Source organism: Mobula hypostoma, chromosome 9, assembly GCF_963921235.1.
Source record: "Mobula hypostoma chromosome 9, sMobHyp1.1, whole genome shotgun sequence".
In the NCBI taxonomy this organism is placed as follows: Eukaryota; Metazoa; Chordata; class Chondrichthyes; order Myliobatiformes; family Myliobatidae; genus Mobula; species Mobula hypostoma.
The window spans coordinates 8,796,642-8,810,637 of NC_086105.1; the positions used below are offsets into that span (position 1 = coordinate 8,796,642).

At 41.3% G+C, this 13,996-nt stretch overlaps 1 protein-coding gene across 3 annotated transcripts in view; it reads left to right on the forward strand.

Moving 5' to 3' along the window:
• The window catches only part of LOC134351495 (leucine-rich repeat-containing G-protein coupled receptor 5-like), a 177,300-nt gene that overhangs the window by 153,081 nt on the left and 10,223 nt on the right, over window positions 1–13,996 (forward strand). For all 3 annotated transcript variants that reach the window (XM_063057716.1, XM_063057717.1, XM_063057718.1), the window contains 2 exons: window positions 147–218; window positions 12,572–12,643. In XM_063057716.1, coding sequence (XP_062913786.1) covers window positions 147–218; window positions 12,572–12,643 — 144 coding nt within the window. The remainder of the gene's footprint in view (window positions 1–146; window positions 219–12,571; window positions 12,644–13,996) is intronic.

Here is a 13,996-nt window from a genome sequence, read left to right on the forward strand (position 1 = left end):
ACTAAAGGTTCATGCAAGTGAAAGCCAGTCATTAGTATGTGCAGAAGTTTCTGTCTGGCAATCTTTCCCCATTAAACAAGCAAAATTTCTCCAACAGTTGGAGTCTGATCTTTAAAATTTATTTCTCAAACTGTTTCCATTTTCAGTGACCTGCATCACAACAAGCTTAATGAAATCCAGCAGGATACTTTCCGACAACTCACCGCCCTGAAATCACTGTGAGTATTCCCTGGTTCAATTCTACAATGAATTTCTTGTTACTGTCTTGAATCGAAAGGGGTTCAGTTTGGATTTCAGTAAGAAAACAAAAATATGTTTTCCCATCAAGCAGTGAATGAGCAAGGTACAGAAGGCTGGTGTCAGTACGGGGATCAATATGCTGTAGATGGGTACTTGATGGGCGATGCTGATGTGGTGAGCTAAAAGCCCTGGTTCTGTGCTGAGTGTACAGTATAATAGTAATTCAGATCTCCAAATATTTCAAACATAGAACATAGTACAGTCCAGGAATAGGTCCTTCAGCACACAATGTTGTGCTGAACCAGCTAAAAAACAAATCAAAAACAGCCAAACACTAATCCCTCCCACCTAAACAATATCTACATCCCTCTCTCTTTGTTACATCCATGCGCCTATCCTAACGTCTCTTAAAAGCCTCTAATGTATTTGCCTCCACCACCTCACCAGGCAGTGCATTCCAGACATCCACCACTCTCTGAGCAAAAAACTTACCCCTCACATCCCCCTTGAACCTACCTCCTCTCACATTCATTGCATGCCCTCTGGCATTAGGCATTTCTACCCAGGGAAACATATTCCCTCTGCCTGCTCCATCTACGCCTCTCATAATCTTATAAACCTCTATCAGATCTCCCCTCAGCCACCACTGCTCCAGAGAAAACTCGAGAGTTTTATCCAGCCTCTCGTGATAGCACATGCCCTCTAAACCAGGCAGCATCCTGGTAAGCCTCTTCTGCACCCTCTCCAAAACCTCGACATCCGTCCTGTAATGGGGCGACCGGAACTGTATGAAATGCTCTGGATGATCAAAGTTCAAAGTAGATTTTATTATAGAAGTGCACATGTCACCACATACAACCTGAAATTCATTTTCTTGTGGGCATATCTGTAGAATAATAACTATAACAGGATCAATGAAAGATCAACCAGAGTGCAGAAGGGAACAAACTGTAGAAATACAAATATAAATAAATAGCAATAAATAACGAGAACGTGAAATAACAAGATAAAGAGACTTCAAATTGAGATCATCAGTTTTGAAGATACTGAGAAACTTTAATCCTCTGGTAGGCAAGGCTGCTATAACATGACTGGACCAATTTATTTCTCTCAGTTTGGCATTAAATGCTTCACATTTTCAGAAGTACACATACATAATTTTGTATCGTATCATAGTGGTTATAGAGTCATATAGCATGGAAACAGGACCTTTGGCCCATCTAGCCGATGCTGAACAAGATTTCCGTCTAAACTATTCCCATTTGCCCACTTTTGGCCCAGATCCCTCTAACACGGGGGTTCCCAACCTGGGGTTCATAGCCCCCTCGGTTAACGGTAGGGGTCCATGGTATAAAAATGGTTGGGAACCCTCCGTTCTAAGATGTTCCTATCCACGTAACTGTCCAAGAACCTTTTAAATGTTGCTAATGTACCTGGCTCGAGTACTTTGTCTGGCTGCTTTTACCATATACTGGGCGAAAGAGTTTCCCTTTGCTTTCCTGTTAAAACTCCCCCTCTCACATTAAACCTATGCCCCATCCAGTTCTTGATTTCCCCAACCCTGGAAAAAAGACTGCATATTCAACCTATCTACAGTATGCCTCTCATAATTTTATACACCTCTAAGACCACTTCTCATTTTTCTATATCCAATGGAATGAGTCCCAACCTGTTAAACCTCTCTCCATAATTCAGTCCCTGGAGTAGCAGGAACATCCTCATAGGTCTCCTCTGCACTCCTTCCGGCTCAATGGCTCTTTCCCAGAGCAGGGTGACCAAAACTGATATAACATAATAGTCCAACTGCATGGCCCACCTGGGTGTGTACTGAGCCCCACTTCTCTCCTCTCTCCTCACCTGCAGCTGCACTTCTGCTCACTGTGCAAAGCCCATCATCAACTTTGCAGGCGACACGACTGGGACTGGCCTAATCACAAAACAATAACAAACCTGCACATAGAGAGAGAGGTTGTTCACGTACCACGAGTTATTATAAAAACACCAAGAACATCAACAAGACAAAAGAAATGATAATTGACTTCAATAAGGCAAGACGAAATGTGAGCCTAACTTCGAGTTCATTTTAAGCAGGGCGCACCTATCACATGGTAGAGTGGTGATGTATGCAATTCACATGTAACCCATAATGAATTATTTAATTAACAAGAATATTTAATCTATATATATATATATATACAAGATTTCACAAATACTACTGAAATATTAAATACACAAATGTAATGTGGTTTAGAATGTTGCGAAATTATGAATGCGTATAAGAATGCAGGAATTTGATTTATCTTGGAACAAAACAAGCTGAATGAATCCTGCACTATGCTTAACAAATTGACAGGTGGTGTTATCAGAGAAGAGGAAAAGGAAGCGAAAGGGATTGGGGTTTGTAAGTGAGTTCTCAGTCAGAGGTGGGAATAATTTGGAGGGCGTTGTACAAGCATTGTATAGAGGCAGGACAAAGAGTGCTGGGCTCGGTTGCCTGATGTTTCTGGACCCCAGTCCCGTCAATTAGCTGTACTTCGTAACCCCACCATTTCATATTCTCAGACAGTGATCCTCCTCCAGCAATCAGAAATCAGGGTGGAACAGAAACAAAGTGGTTAGCAGAATGCTTTACAGTACCAGCGACCCAGGTTCAATTCCTGCCACTGCCTGTAAGGAGTTTGTACGCTCTCCCCGTGACCTCGTGGGTTTCCTCCCACAGTCCAAAGACGTACTGGTTGGTAGGTTAATTGGTCATTGTAAATTTACCCATGATTAGGCTAGGATTTAATTGGAGGATTGCTGGGCACCACGGCTCGAAGGTCTAGAAGGGCCTATTCCACGCTATATATCAATAAATAAATAAATCCACTCCAGAACCGTAAAATTAAAATAGTGTAGTCATAGATTCATCATCATCATTATGTGCTGTTTTATATGTGGGTGACCATGGTCTTCCAGCTGTCTTTGATCGGCTTATAAGCTCTTCTTGTTCTTTTCTCTATCCATGACCATAATTGTTCTTGGCAAGTTTTTCTACGGTTGCCTACTTCTGGTCAGTGTCTTTACAAGGCAATGACCCCAGCTATTATCAATACTCTTCAGAGATTGTCTACCAGGCATCAGTGGTCGCATAACCAGGACTTGTGATGTGCACCAGCTGCTCATACGACCATCCACCACCTGCTCCATGGCTTCACATGACCCTAAGCAGGTGCTACACCTTGCCCAAGGGTGATCTGCAGGCTAGCCTTACATCTCCTTTGATAGAGATGTATCTCCACCCCACCACCCCCAGAGATTCATTCAAAAGAGAAACACGTCACTTAGCCAACTCAACGGGCTGTTTCCACTCTGAGTATAAGCCCATACCCACAATATTAACAAAACCATTTAGAAATACTCAGCAGGTGAGGCAACTAATCAACAGAAAATATTTTCATTAAAGGAGCATTACAAGAGGAGCAGTATGTAGTTATACAGCCCATCTGGAGAGGCAAAGTGTCCCAAGGCATGCTATCAATAAAAATCAGACACCAGGCAGAACCAGAACCAATGAGCAAACTCTTGGTCAAGGAGGTAGCATGCCAAAGGATGAGAGGAAGGTAACAGAGGGAGAGAAGGTTGGGGAGGCAGTTTCAGAGACAAGGCCTGTGCACTTAAGGATGTAACTGCTCATGGTGGAGCTGTGAAAACCGGGAATGGAGACAGTGCCAGAACTGGAGGAGCTCACAGCTTGGAGGTTAAAGAAATATTGAGGGACTAGGAGACAAGAGTGAGAATTTTGATGTGGACCAGCATATTTTGATATGCTCCAGGCAGGAGTCTGAGGCTGAGAGGGAAGAGGATCAGCCATGATGAAACGGTGGAGCAAACTCGATGGGCCAAATGGCCTAACTCTGCTCTTATACCTTATGGTCTTATGGTCTAAAACTGAGGTTCACCAGACCAGGAGCCCATGTAGGTCATCAAGGATAAGGGTGAACAAGAGACAGGCAGCAGAAATATTTCAGCAGCCTGGTAGGGAAGTCAGACAGCGTTGAAGACATCAGGTCCATATAAATGTAAGCGGCTCCACACAGAAGTTCTCTTTTACTTCACAGTGCCCAGGTCACATTTCATCTGATTGATGAGTTTGCACAGAAACAAGATAAAATATACAAAATGGCCTTAAGAAGGGACCCATAAGCATAGGGTTGTCGTCTGAGCTGCGTGTAATCTTTAACCATATTTTCCTTGCTGTGCAATTCATCCTTAACACACAAGATCCATTAAATATTAATAAAGATACTTAGCCAAGGAAAGTAAACCCATATTCTGACAGTCAAAACACTTACTTTATTGTTAAATTGAAGTCTAAGATTTCAGCGAAGTTCCCAGACCGATTCGGTAAAATAGTTGCCCTCAGGCCATCATTCTGCGTTATGCATACTGTGATATTCTAAATAACTCTGGCAATCGCAGTGACACTAATTCAGTAAACTCACTTTTAATGGGAAGATTGGATGATCAGCCATCCAGTCTTTCCAGCATGTGTCTCTGTGAAGTGGATCATAAACTCCAGCTATTTATGGAGAGCCGTTGCTGCTTAAAGCTGAAAATTCAAGTATACCCTGGCTTTTAGCCAATAAAAAATGAAAAATAAAATCTCCAAGAGCCTTCCTAGGTTATTTTTTTCTGCCTGTAGAACTTGAACTTGGCAATAAATGCAAACAAGCAGAATTTATATCAGTGTTCATTTAACTTTAACAAAGCTGAAACTGGCTTTCAAGTTGTTCCACTGACCAGCTGTATTTGTGTGGGGATCGGACTGGCCATTGGCATGAGACCATCGAGAAAGGGCAGAAATGTAGAAGCGGAATTGAGGCAGAAACCAAAATTGTTTGCAATCATAAAAAGTAACTTGAAGATTGTGCTGAAGAAACAGTTGAAGTATGAGCCAAACTAATCCGTAGTTGTTCACCATGACATGAATTTTGAAAAGACCAAAAGCTGAACATCTGGAGGGTTGAATTTTTTAGTAAGCAAGAATACCTAATTTTGTTAAATTCTAACAGAAACATGAAAAACACATCTGAACCACCAAAACTAAAAAACCCAATCAAATTAAACATCATATGATTGTCTACCATCTGGTCCCTCATTAAGAAATGATGTGACAACTTTAGAGAGAGTAGACAGATACTAAATTAATGTTATGGAAGAGATTGTTACCAATGGATACAGTAAATAGACTGGAGTTATTATTTACTGTAAATGGAGATTTGTTTTTTTTTATTGAGATACAGCATGGAATCTGTGGAATTCTCTGCCTCAGGAAACAGTTGAGGCCAGTTCATTGGCTATATTTAAGAGGGAGTTAGATATGGCCCTTGTGGTAAAGGGATCGGGGGTACGGAGAGAAGGCTGGTACAGGGTTCTGAGTTGGATGATCAGCCATGATCATACTGAATGGCAGTGCAGGCTCGAAGGGCTGAATGGCCTACTCCTGCATCTATTTTCTATGTTTCTATGTTTCTATGGAATAGGCCCTTCCGGCCCTTCTGCCACCCAGCAAGCCCCAATTTAATGCTCGCCCAATCACGGGACAACTTACAATGAACTACCAACTGGTATGTCAATGACTAGCCCAACCACAGAACCACTTACAATGACCTACCGACTGTTATGTCAATGACTAGCCCAATCACGGGACAACTTACAATGAACTACCGACTGGTATGTCAATGACTAGCCCAAACACGGGACAACTTACAATGACCTACCAACTGGTATGCCTTTGTACTGTGGCAGGAAACTGGAGCACCCGGAGGAAACCCACGTTGCCATGGTGAGAACTGTTATGGGCAGCAGTGGGAATAGAACTGGGTTGCCTGCACTGTAAAGCGTTGTGCTTACCATGAGGTTATTGTGTCACCCAAGTCATTTCAAATAATAAAGGGTCTGCACAGGTGTAGATAAAGAGAAATTGTTTCCAGTGACTGAAGGCTGAGCAGCCAGAAGGAGGAGATTTGTGATTTACCAGAGGATAGAGATGCCAGAAGGAAAATATTGTTTATCTAATAAATGAATGGGATCTAGATTGTAAGGCCTAAAGAGTATGGAATGTCAATTCCACAGAATGAGTTGAAGATGAACTGGGTAAATACTTGTATGGCAGGGCTGCTGAGAAAGAATGGATGACAGGAACAATTTGTTTTGGATTTAGAAACACTTAGACTCAAAGGTCGGGATGGGCTTTTTTTTTAAAAAAAGCACTGTATTGTGATTCTACATCTTTATCTGCATTTCTTTCAGTGCGCATTCAGTGACAGCTATTTGTTTACGCCAAAATATTTTGAGGGATTTGATTTGGGGGAATTGTGGATAATTTTGCTACAGAGGAGGTAATTTTGCCCAGAAAGCCCATCCTCGTTGGAATGCCCCTCCTCTATAGTCCTTTGACAGAGAGCTGAGAAAATTCAAAGTAAATTTATTATCAAAGTATATATATATATGTGACAAAATAAAACCCTGAGATTAATTTTCTTGCAGGCATACTCAATAAATCCATAAATATAGGTCATTAAATATTCAATAAATATAATAATAACTATAACTAAGAAAGATTACCCAACTTGGGCATTCAACCAATGTGCAAAAGACAATAAATTTTGCAAATTTATTGAGGGTATTGATTTATTGAGGCTGAGGGTAGCAGACACCAACAGAATCAACAAACTCATTCGTAAGGCTAGTGATATTGTGGGGATGGAACTGGACTCTCTGACGGTGGTGTCTGAAAAGAGGATGCTGTCCAAGTTGCATGCCATCTTGGACAATGTCTCCCATCCACTACATAATGTACTGCGTGGGCACAGGAGTACATTCAGCCAGAGACTCATTCCACCAAGATGCAACACAGAGCGTCATAGGAAGTCATTCCTGCCTGTGGCCATCAAACTTTACAACTCCTCCCTCGGAGGTTCAGACACCCTGAGCCAATAGGCTGGTCCTTATTTCCTGGCATAATTTACATATTACTATTTAACTATTTAGGGTTTTATTACTATGTAATTATTTATGGAGAAACTGTAACGAAAACCAATTTCCCCCGGGATCAATAAAGTATGACTATGACTATGAAATACAAAGATAAAAAAAATAATAATGATAAATAAATAAGCAATGAATGTGAATAATCATGTTTTCCCCATTTCAAAATAAACTTTATTCATAAAAATGTACAGGAAATACAACAGTAGCAGTTCTTGTCTTCCTTTACATTAAAAGTGTCCAATCCATCAAGTCCATCCATTCTACTTACAAAGTACTGTTACTGTTGTTGTTCAGACTTTAAGTCTGACTCTTCATGTCCTCCTGGACCACAGGGTCCATAGGGTTTTCATGATAAGATGTGGAAGTAGATTGCCAGGCTGCCCAGGTTGGGACCTGGCTGGGTTTGAACTCAGGACTATCTGCCCTGAAGTGCTGCATCGCCACCACCACTGTTACTCTACACTTTCCCTGACTGAAGGGTTGCTGTACTGGACAAAGCCCGTCAGTGTCCAGTGACAGCAGAACCTTAGACAGCAGTCCATCCACACAAAGCCTTTGAAATAACAGGAGATAAGAGAAAAACAGCTTTGGGAGCCAGGCAGCAGCAGAGGTTACTGTGAAAACTGCTGCCCTACACAAGTAACATCACAGCACACATCAATCCAGCGCAACAGAGTGCAGTCTCTTCTTTCCAACTTCAACAATGTCCCAAAAGGGAGGGGGCACCATTTCCAGAGGCAACACAATTCTGGGTGGGCAGAACAGGCCCCTGTTCCTAAAACCAAAGAGGCTCATCAGATACTAAACCAACAAAATATCTTTATTTTAAATTTCAAATTTAAAAATACAAATGCACCAGAACTACAAAAGCAGAGCATTACTTTCTTTGCAATGATGCTGTCATCTGGTCTACACTTTCATAGCATTAACAAGGTTACAACTTTTTATGTGCTCCTGAAACTATCTGTTAAATGTGATGACAAATTTGCTTCTGCCATCCTCTTGGTGAAAATTAAACCCTTCATCTTCCCTCCAGTTCTAACTGGGTGAGCTTCACATATACTGATTGCTCACTGGGCAGTGTCTCACTGATGACCTCCTTACCACCCAGGCCACATTTCATTAACCTCTTGCTTTCTGGTGAGACTAGAGAGTGCCATCCGAGGGATGCTGTCACAGAAGATGCACTCAGCTTGCACTGCCACTGTCACAGCATCCACTCACAGTCTGATTGGGTGAAGCATTTGAAAAAACAAAATAAAACTTGGGAAATCGAAAAGCTGTGAACGTTGGAAATCTGAAATAAAAGCAGGTAGTCCTGGAATTACTCAACACATTAGACAACAGCTGGACAGACAGAAACAGAGTTCTCCTAGACAGGTCATTAAACTGAAATGTTAACTCTGTTTCTCTCTCTGCAGATGCTGTCTGATCTGCTAGGCATTTCCAAGATAAATTTTGTGTCCATGAAATCAACATGGTGGTGCAGAACTGAGAAGCAGATAGATTGTAGAATATTTATACCCACCGGAAAAGGCCACTCGGTCTATTGTGTTTGTATAGATCAAAAATGAGCTACCTAGCCCAATACCAACAGTTGGTTCATAGTCCTCCAAGCCACCGTGTTGATTTCATGGACACAAACTTTATCTTGGAAATACTTAGCAGATCAGACAGCATCTGTAGAGAGAGAAACAGGAGTTAACATTTCAGGTTAATGGCACAAGTACACATACAAGGAAATGTGATGAAGGCCTTATCCCCCTAACACTCTTCTGGACAGTGAGTTTGAGATGCCAGCCGTGAAAACTACCTGTAAAATATGACGACGTGAAAACAGAAAGCTCATCTTTCTGATCCTTCTGCCTGTTGCTTTGAATATGTACCCTTTGACCCTTTTACTCACTACTAATGGAAGCTGTCCTTCCTATTGACTCTCTCCAGGACCATCATAATTTAGTACACCTCAATTAAATCACCACTCAAGTTCCTTTGTGCTAAAGGAAACAATCCCAGCCAGTCCAACCCCGCCTCACAGATAAAAATTTCCAATATTAATATTAGCCAGATAAGTCTCTTCTTGCTTGTGACCCATCCGATCCTCAACGTTCCCAGCAGTTCTCCCACCATCCACCTTCAACTAACCCAGACAACTAACCTTGCAACCAGTCTCTGGATCACAGGGGAGGACGCTGGAGCATCCAGAGGAAATCCATGTGGTCACAGGGAGAATATACAGACAGCCCATGAGGTTGTAAACTATGCTGTAGTCAGTTTATTTCATGAGCAGGGAGGGCTAACATAAACAAATTTATCAGGTCAAAAGCCCAAAATATAATTTTTGTTTTTACTTCTGGAGCAGGTGTTCCCACCCTTTTTTATGCCATGGACCAATACCATCAAACAAGGGGTCCATGAACCCCAGGGTGGGAGCCTTTGATTTAGAGTTTTCGCTATGAATTGACATGGACTGAGTTTATTCCTGGACTGTTTTTTATTGTTAATGGCCATGAGGTTGCAGTAAGTGTATGTCCTGAAGCATTAAATTCTCAGGGAACGTTTGAACCCTAACTTACCAGTCAGCAATAATAATAGGCAATTGGCATTAGTAATAGTGTTTATAGTTGACAGAGTTGGAATGATTGGTGCTAGTATTCTCCATTTGGCAGTGGTGACACAGCTTAGCTTTCAATGTGGATCTGATTTTACACCAAATTTACTGCTAACTGTGAAAGGCAGCTGTCAGGATTCAGGCACTGGTTGGAAGGAGAGTGGGGAATTTTTTTTTTCAAATTTTCTCTCTCCCTCAAGATCAAACCACAGTTTTAAAAGTAGCAAGGTTTTCTCTACTGCATCCTGACATTATTTTGTAAATCTTCCAAGTTAAAAGTTCTTCGTAGGGTTTGAATTCCCACAAGGCACGCAAGATTGTGTTTTCTCTAAAAACGTGTTGATCCCTATGTGGGCATGTGGTCATTGGCTAATGATACAACTGTTTCCATGTTCCCTTAGTTGAATCAGTTGCAAATACTTGTACGTTAGGACCGGTTACTTGGCTGAGATTATCACAAATTCTTTGCACTTACCACAACCATCAAAATAACAGGCAATTAAAAAGACTCAAATGCAAGTTAAATATTCACCCTGACCTCTACACCCAGGTGATCAATGAGTAGCTCCTTGTTTCTAGAGATTATGCCACTTAAATATGTTATACGGTGATGGCTTGTTCTTTGCTTGTGAAGACCGGGGGGAGGAAGAGTCCTCAGCAGCGACTGCGTGATTGTTCTTCCCGCCTGCGCCGCGTAGGTTTATAGTGAGGATCGGTGCACGCGGATCGATTCCACTCTTTAGACCAGGGGTCGTTCCGCAATGGTACAGTGAGCTGCGACGACTGCGGCGACCGCAAGGCTTCAGGTTGAGTATCGGAGTTTTCCTTCTCCTAGACAGACTGTCTGGCAAAGCTAACGAGTCCCATCTACCTGGGTTTCAAATAGAAAGTGTCCTTCTCCCAGACTGCCTGCCCAGTTATACCACCGGACACTCGGTCGCGCCATGACATTGCAAACTCAGTAGGAACAGGGACGCCACGCGTAGGCGTTGCCATGGGCACAGTAGTGTAGGAGGGGCCATATGTGAATGACCGCCTGTACGGCAAGCCAAACAGTTGTCCTGTGGCGATGACTACACCTGGAAAGGGGAGGCTAGTGGAGATGCTTCACCTTCCCTAAGTGAGCAGTACATCCAGCCCAGGACTCACCCAGCCCCAAATAGAAATAATTAATTATTATATAAATATCTGAAAAGTTAAAAGAGTTCAATTGTATGATCAGATATTTGAAATCAAAATTTAAAAACAGTAAATGAAGGTGACGGTGAATATTAAGGAAGACAGCATGGTCTCATACATTTTGGAACTATCCAAAACTGTCAAGTATGCAACACTGGACCACAAAGATTTTGCTTCCGGAATACTTTTGGGTGTATCTTATGGATTTTGGGCAGATGATCATGAAAATCACCATGAAATTTTGCTATCACGCACCATTTCTCTGAAATAGCCTATATATGTAATTTCAATTCATAATTCAAGTCAGATAAACTGACGCCAAGATTAAGGAAGACAATTTTGATCATCCACAAACCAATTTGAAGAACTTCTAGTGGGACCAGAGAAAATCACATGGAAGGCATTTAAGGATGTTGTTGAAAATGTTCTTGGCAGCTACAGAACACCAAACTACGTGCAGCTGGTTGACAACATGCTTTAAGCATACAAGACCATGAAATGCAACATGTCACTAAAGATCCATTTTCTGCTTTCCCATTTAGACTTCTTCCCTGCAAATCTTGATAATGTCAGTGACGAGCATGGTGAAAGGTTTCACCAGGACATTGCAAACATGGAGAAATGGTGTCAGGGCAACTGGAATCCATCAATGCTGGCTGCTTATTGTAGGGCACGTAAGCGAGAAGCTTCAGACACCGAATTCAAATGAAAATCATCAACAAAACATTTTTAGCTTAGTTGAACTATTACAAAGTATCAGCACTGTTAAGTAATTAAATGCATTATATTCAATAAAAGTTAATTTCTTGTTTTTCCAAACTCCTACGTGATACAAGTAATCTGAAATTATATTTCTGTTCATCTTCAAGCGATCTATCATAAACAAAAAAAAATTCTGGGATTGCAACACTTTTGAAAAAATTTGTTGTTGTGTATGTGCAGTCATGTTGACCATTTTGCATGCCGTAATATCCCACAGAGGAACCATGATGAATAGGCCAGTTAACTGATTTGGGGTTAAAAGAGAAGAAAAATCACCCAGTTGAATCCATGCAAACTTCAAACTTGGAAGGGGCCATTTGGCCCAAGCCCATGTCAATGGTAAATTCTGTTGGGAAATCTGGTGGAGAAACCGACAGATTTAGCAGCTTACTCACTGACTCTCAATCCAAAGATCATCCACTCAAAATGTTTATACTGTTTCTATTCTCAAAGTGGCTATCTGACCCCTCCTGGGTGTTTTTAGTAAGATTTGTTTAAATCCAGCATTCACCATGTTTCACATTTGTAAACACAACCATGTGCGATCACAGAAAAAAAACATATATTTTTATTTCCCACCAGAAGTGTAGTATGGTGAATTTTTTTCTCTAATCCAAAGCAGATTTATGAAAAATAGTGTAAACATTCCCTGTTAGAATGCATAAACACTGCATTGCGCTAAACGTAAATTCACGGAGATCGTCACACCTCACTGATAACCTTTGTTTATCTGTCCACTTCTAGTGACCTCAGCTGGAACAAGATTGCACTTATTCACCAAGAAGCATTTATTTCTTTACCGTCCTTAATCAAACTGTAAGTGTCTGCTCCTTGGATTTGACTAAATATAAATATTTAGAAAAATGTTTAAATATATAATAGTGACATTTTTCTCAAATTTTATCTTTAATATAAACTGCAAGTTTGAATAACTTTATGGCAATTAAATTGTCACAATTTAAGTGTATGTCTTATGATAGAAATTTATTGGATTTAAATCTTGATTGAGTTTGGCATGTGCCGAAGGCAGTCTTGAACTTTGTAAACACAAGGGCGCCTGAAGATGCTGGAAGTCCAGAGCAACACACACAAAATGCTGGACGAACTCGGCAGGTCAGGCAGCATTTACGGAAATGAATAAGCGGTCAACGTTTTGGGCCGAGACCCTTCTTCAGGACTGAGAAGGAAGGGGGAATATGCCAGAATAAAAAGGTGGGGGGGAGGGAGGGGAAGGAGGATAGATAGAAGGTGATAGGTCATGTCAGGTGGGTGAAAAAGGTAAAAGGTTGGAGAAGAACCTCTGCTAGTTTTCCTCTCTCCTCCCTCAACCCCAACCCTTCTTATTGTTTTCTGTTAAATATTTTAGGCTGATTTTATCATTTTAACAAACCAAAGACTAAATTGCTATTTAATTGGTTTGCTATGTGCCTATTGAAGATGAGGGAGGATTTTACAAGGAACTTGATACCTAAAAGAAGCAGTGTTCACAAGAAGAACACCTCAAAACAGCCGGCTCATCACTAAATAATTGTTCAGTAATGTTCAGTAAACTGAGGGCCATAAATGCCAAAATTTCTAGTATTTTTCCCATTAATGCTTCTCTGAATTTTTGGAAGCTATCACACACTGAACCAGTCCATAAGACTTGGGAGCAGAATTCGGCCTATCGAGTCTACTGCGGCATTCAATTCGCCAGGCCATGGTTCAGTCATTGACACTCTTACAGTGGAGGCAGAAGCTCAGGTAGAGACTTAAACTCGAAAAGGCTGATATGGGACTAAAAGATTGGTGCACCATCAGAGGGTCCACCTTTTGGATAAGTTAAAGTGAAGCCCTGACGTCTCTTGCAAATCCCAGAGCGGTAAGTGGAAAAAGAGCAGAGGATTATTGTTGATATCATGGCAGAAGATCCCTCAATCAATATCACAATACATCGTACTTGCTCAGCACTACTCACGTCCTGTTTTGCTACAGCAGCTGAGAGTATTCAGAAGTATTTCAGAAATGGGGCCTCCTAAATTGGAAGTGTCAGTGCTACGTTAACACAAAAGGCAGTCACTCGTAGGTGAACTTACACAATTTCTGTGCAGCTGCTGTAAAACTTCGGAATTTTCTCTGCTGTTGTCCCATCTCAGCAAAATTACCTATGTTAGGCAGCTCACACTTTCA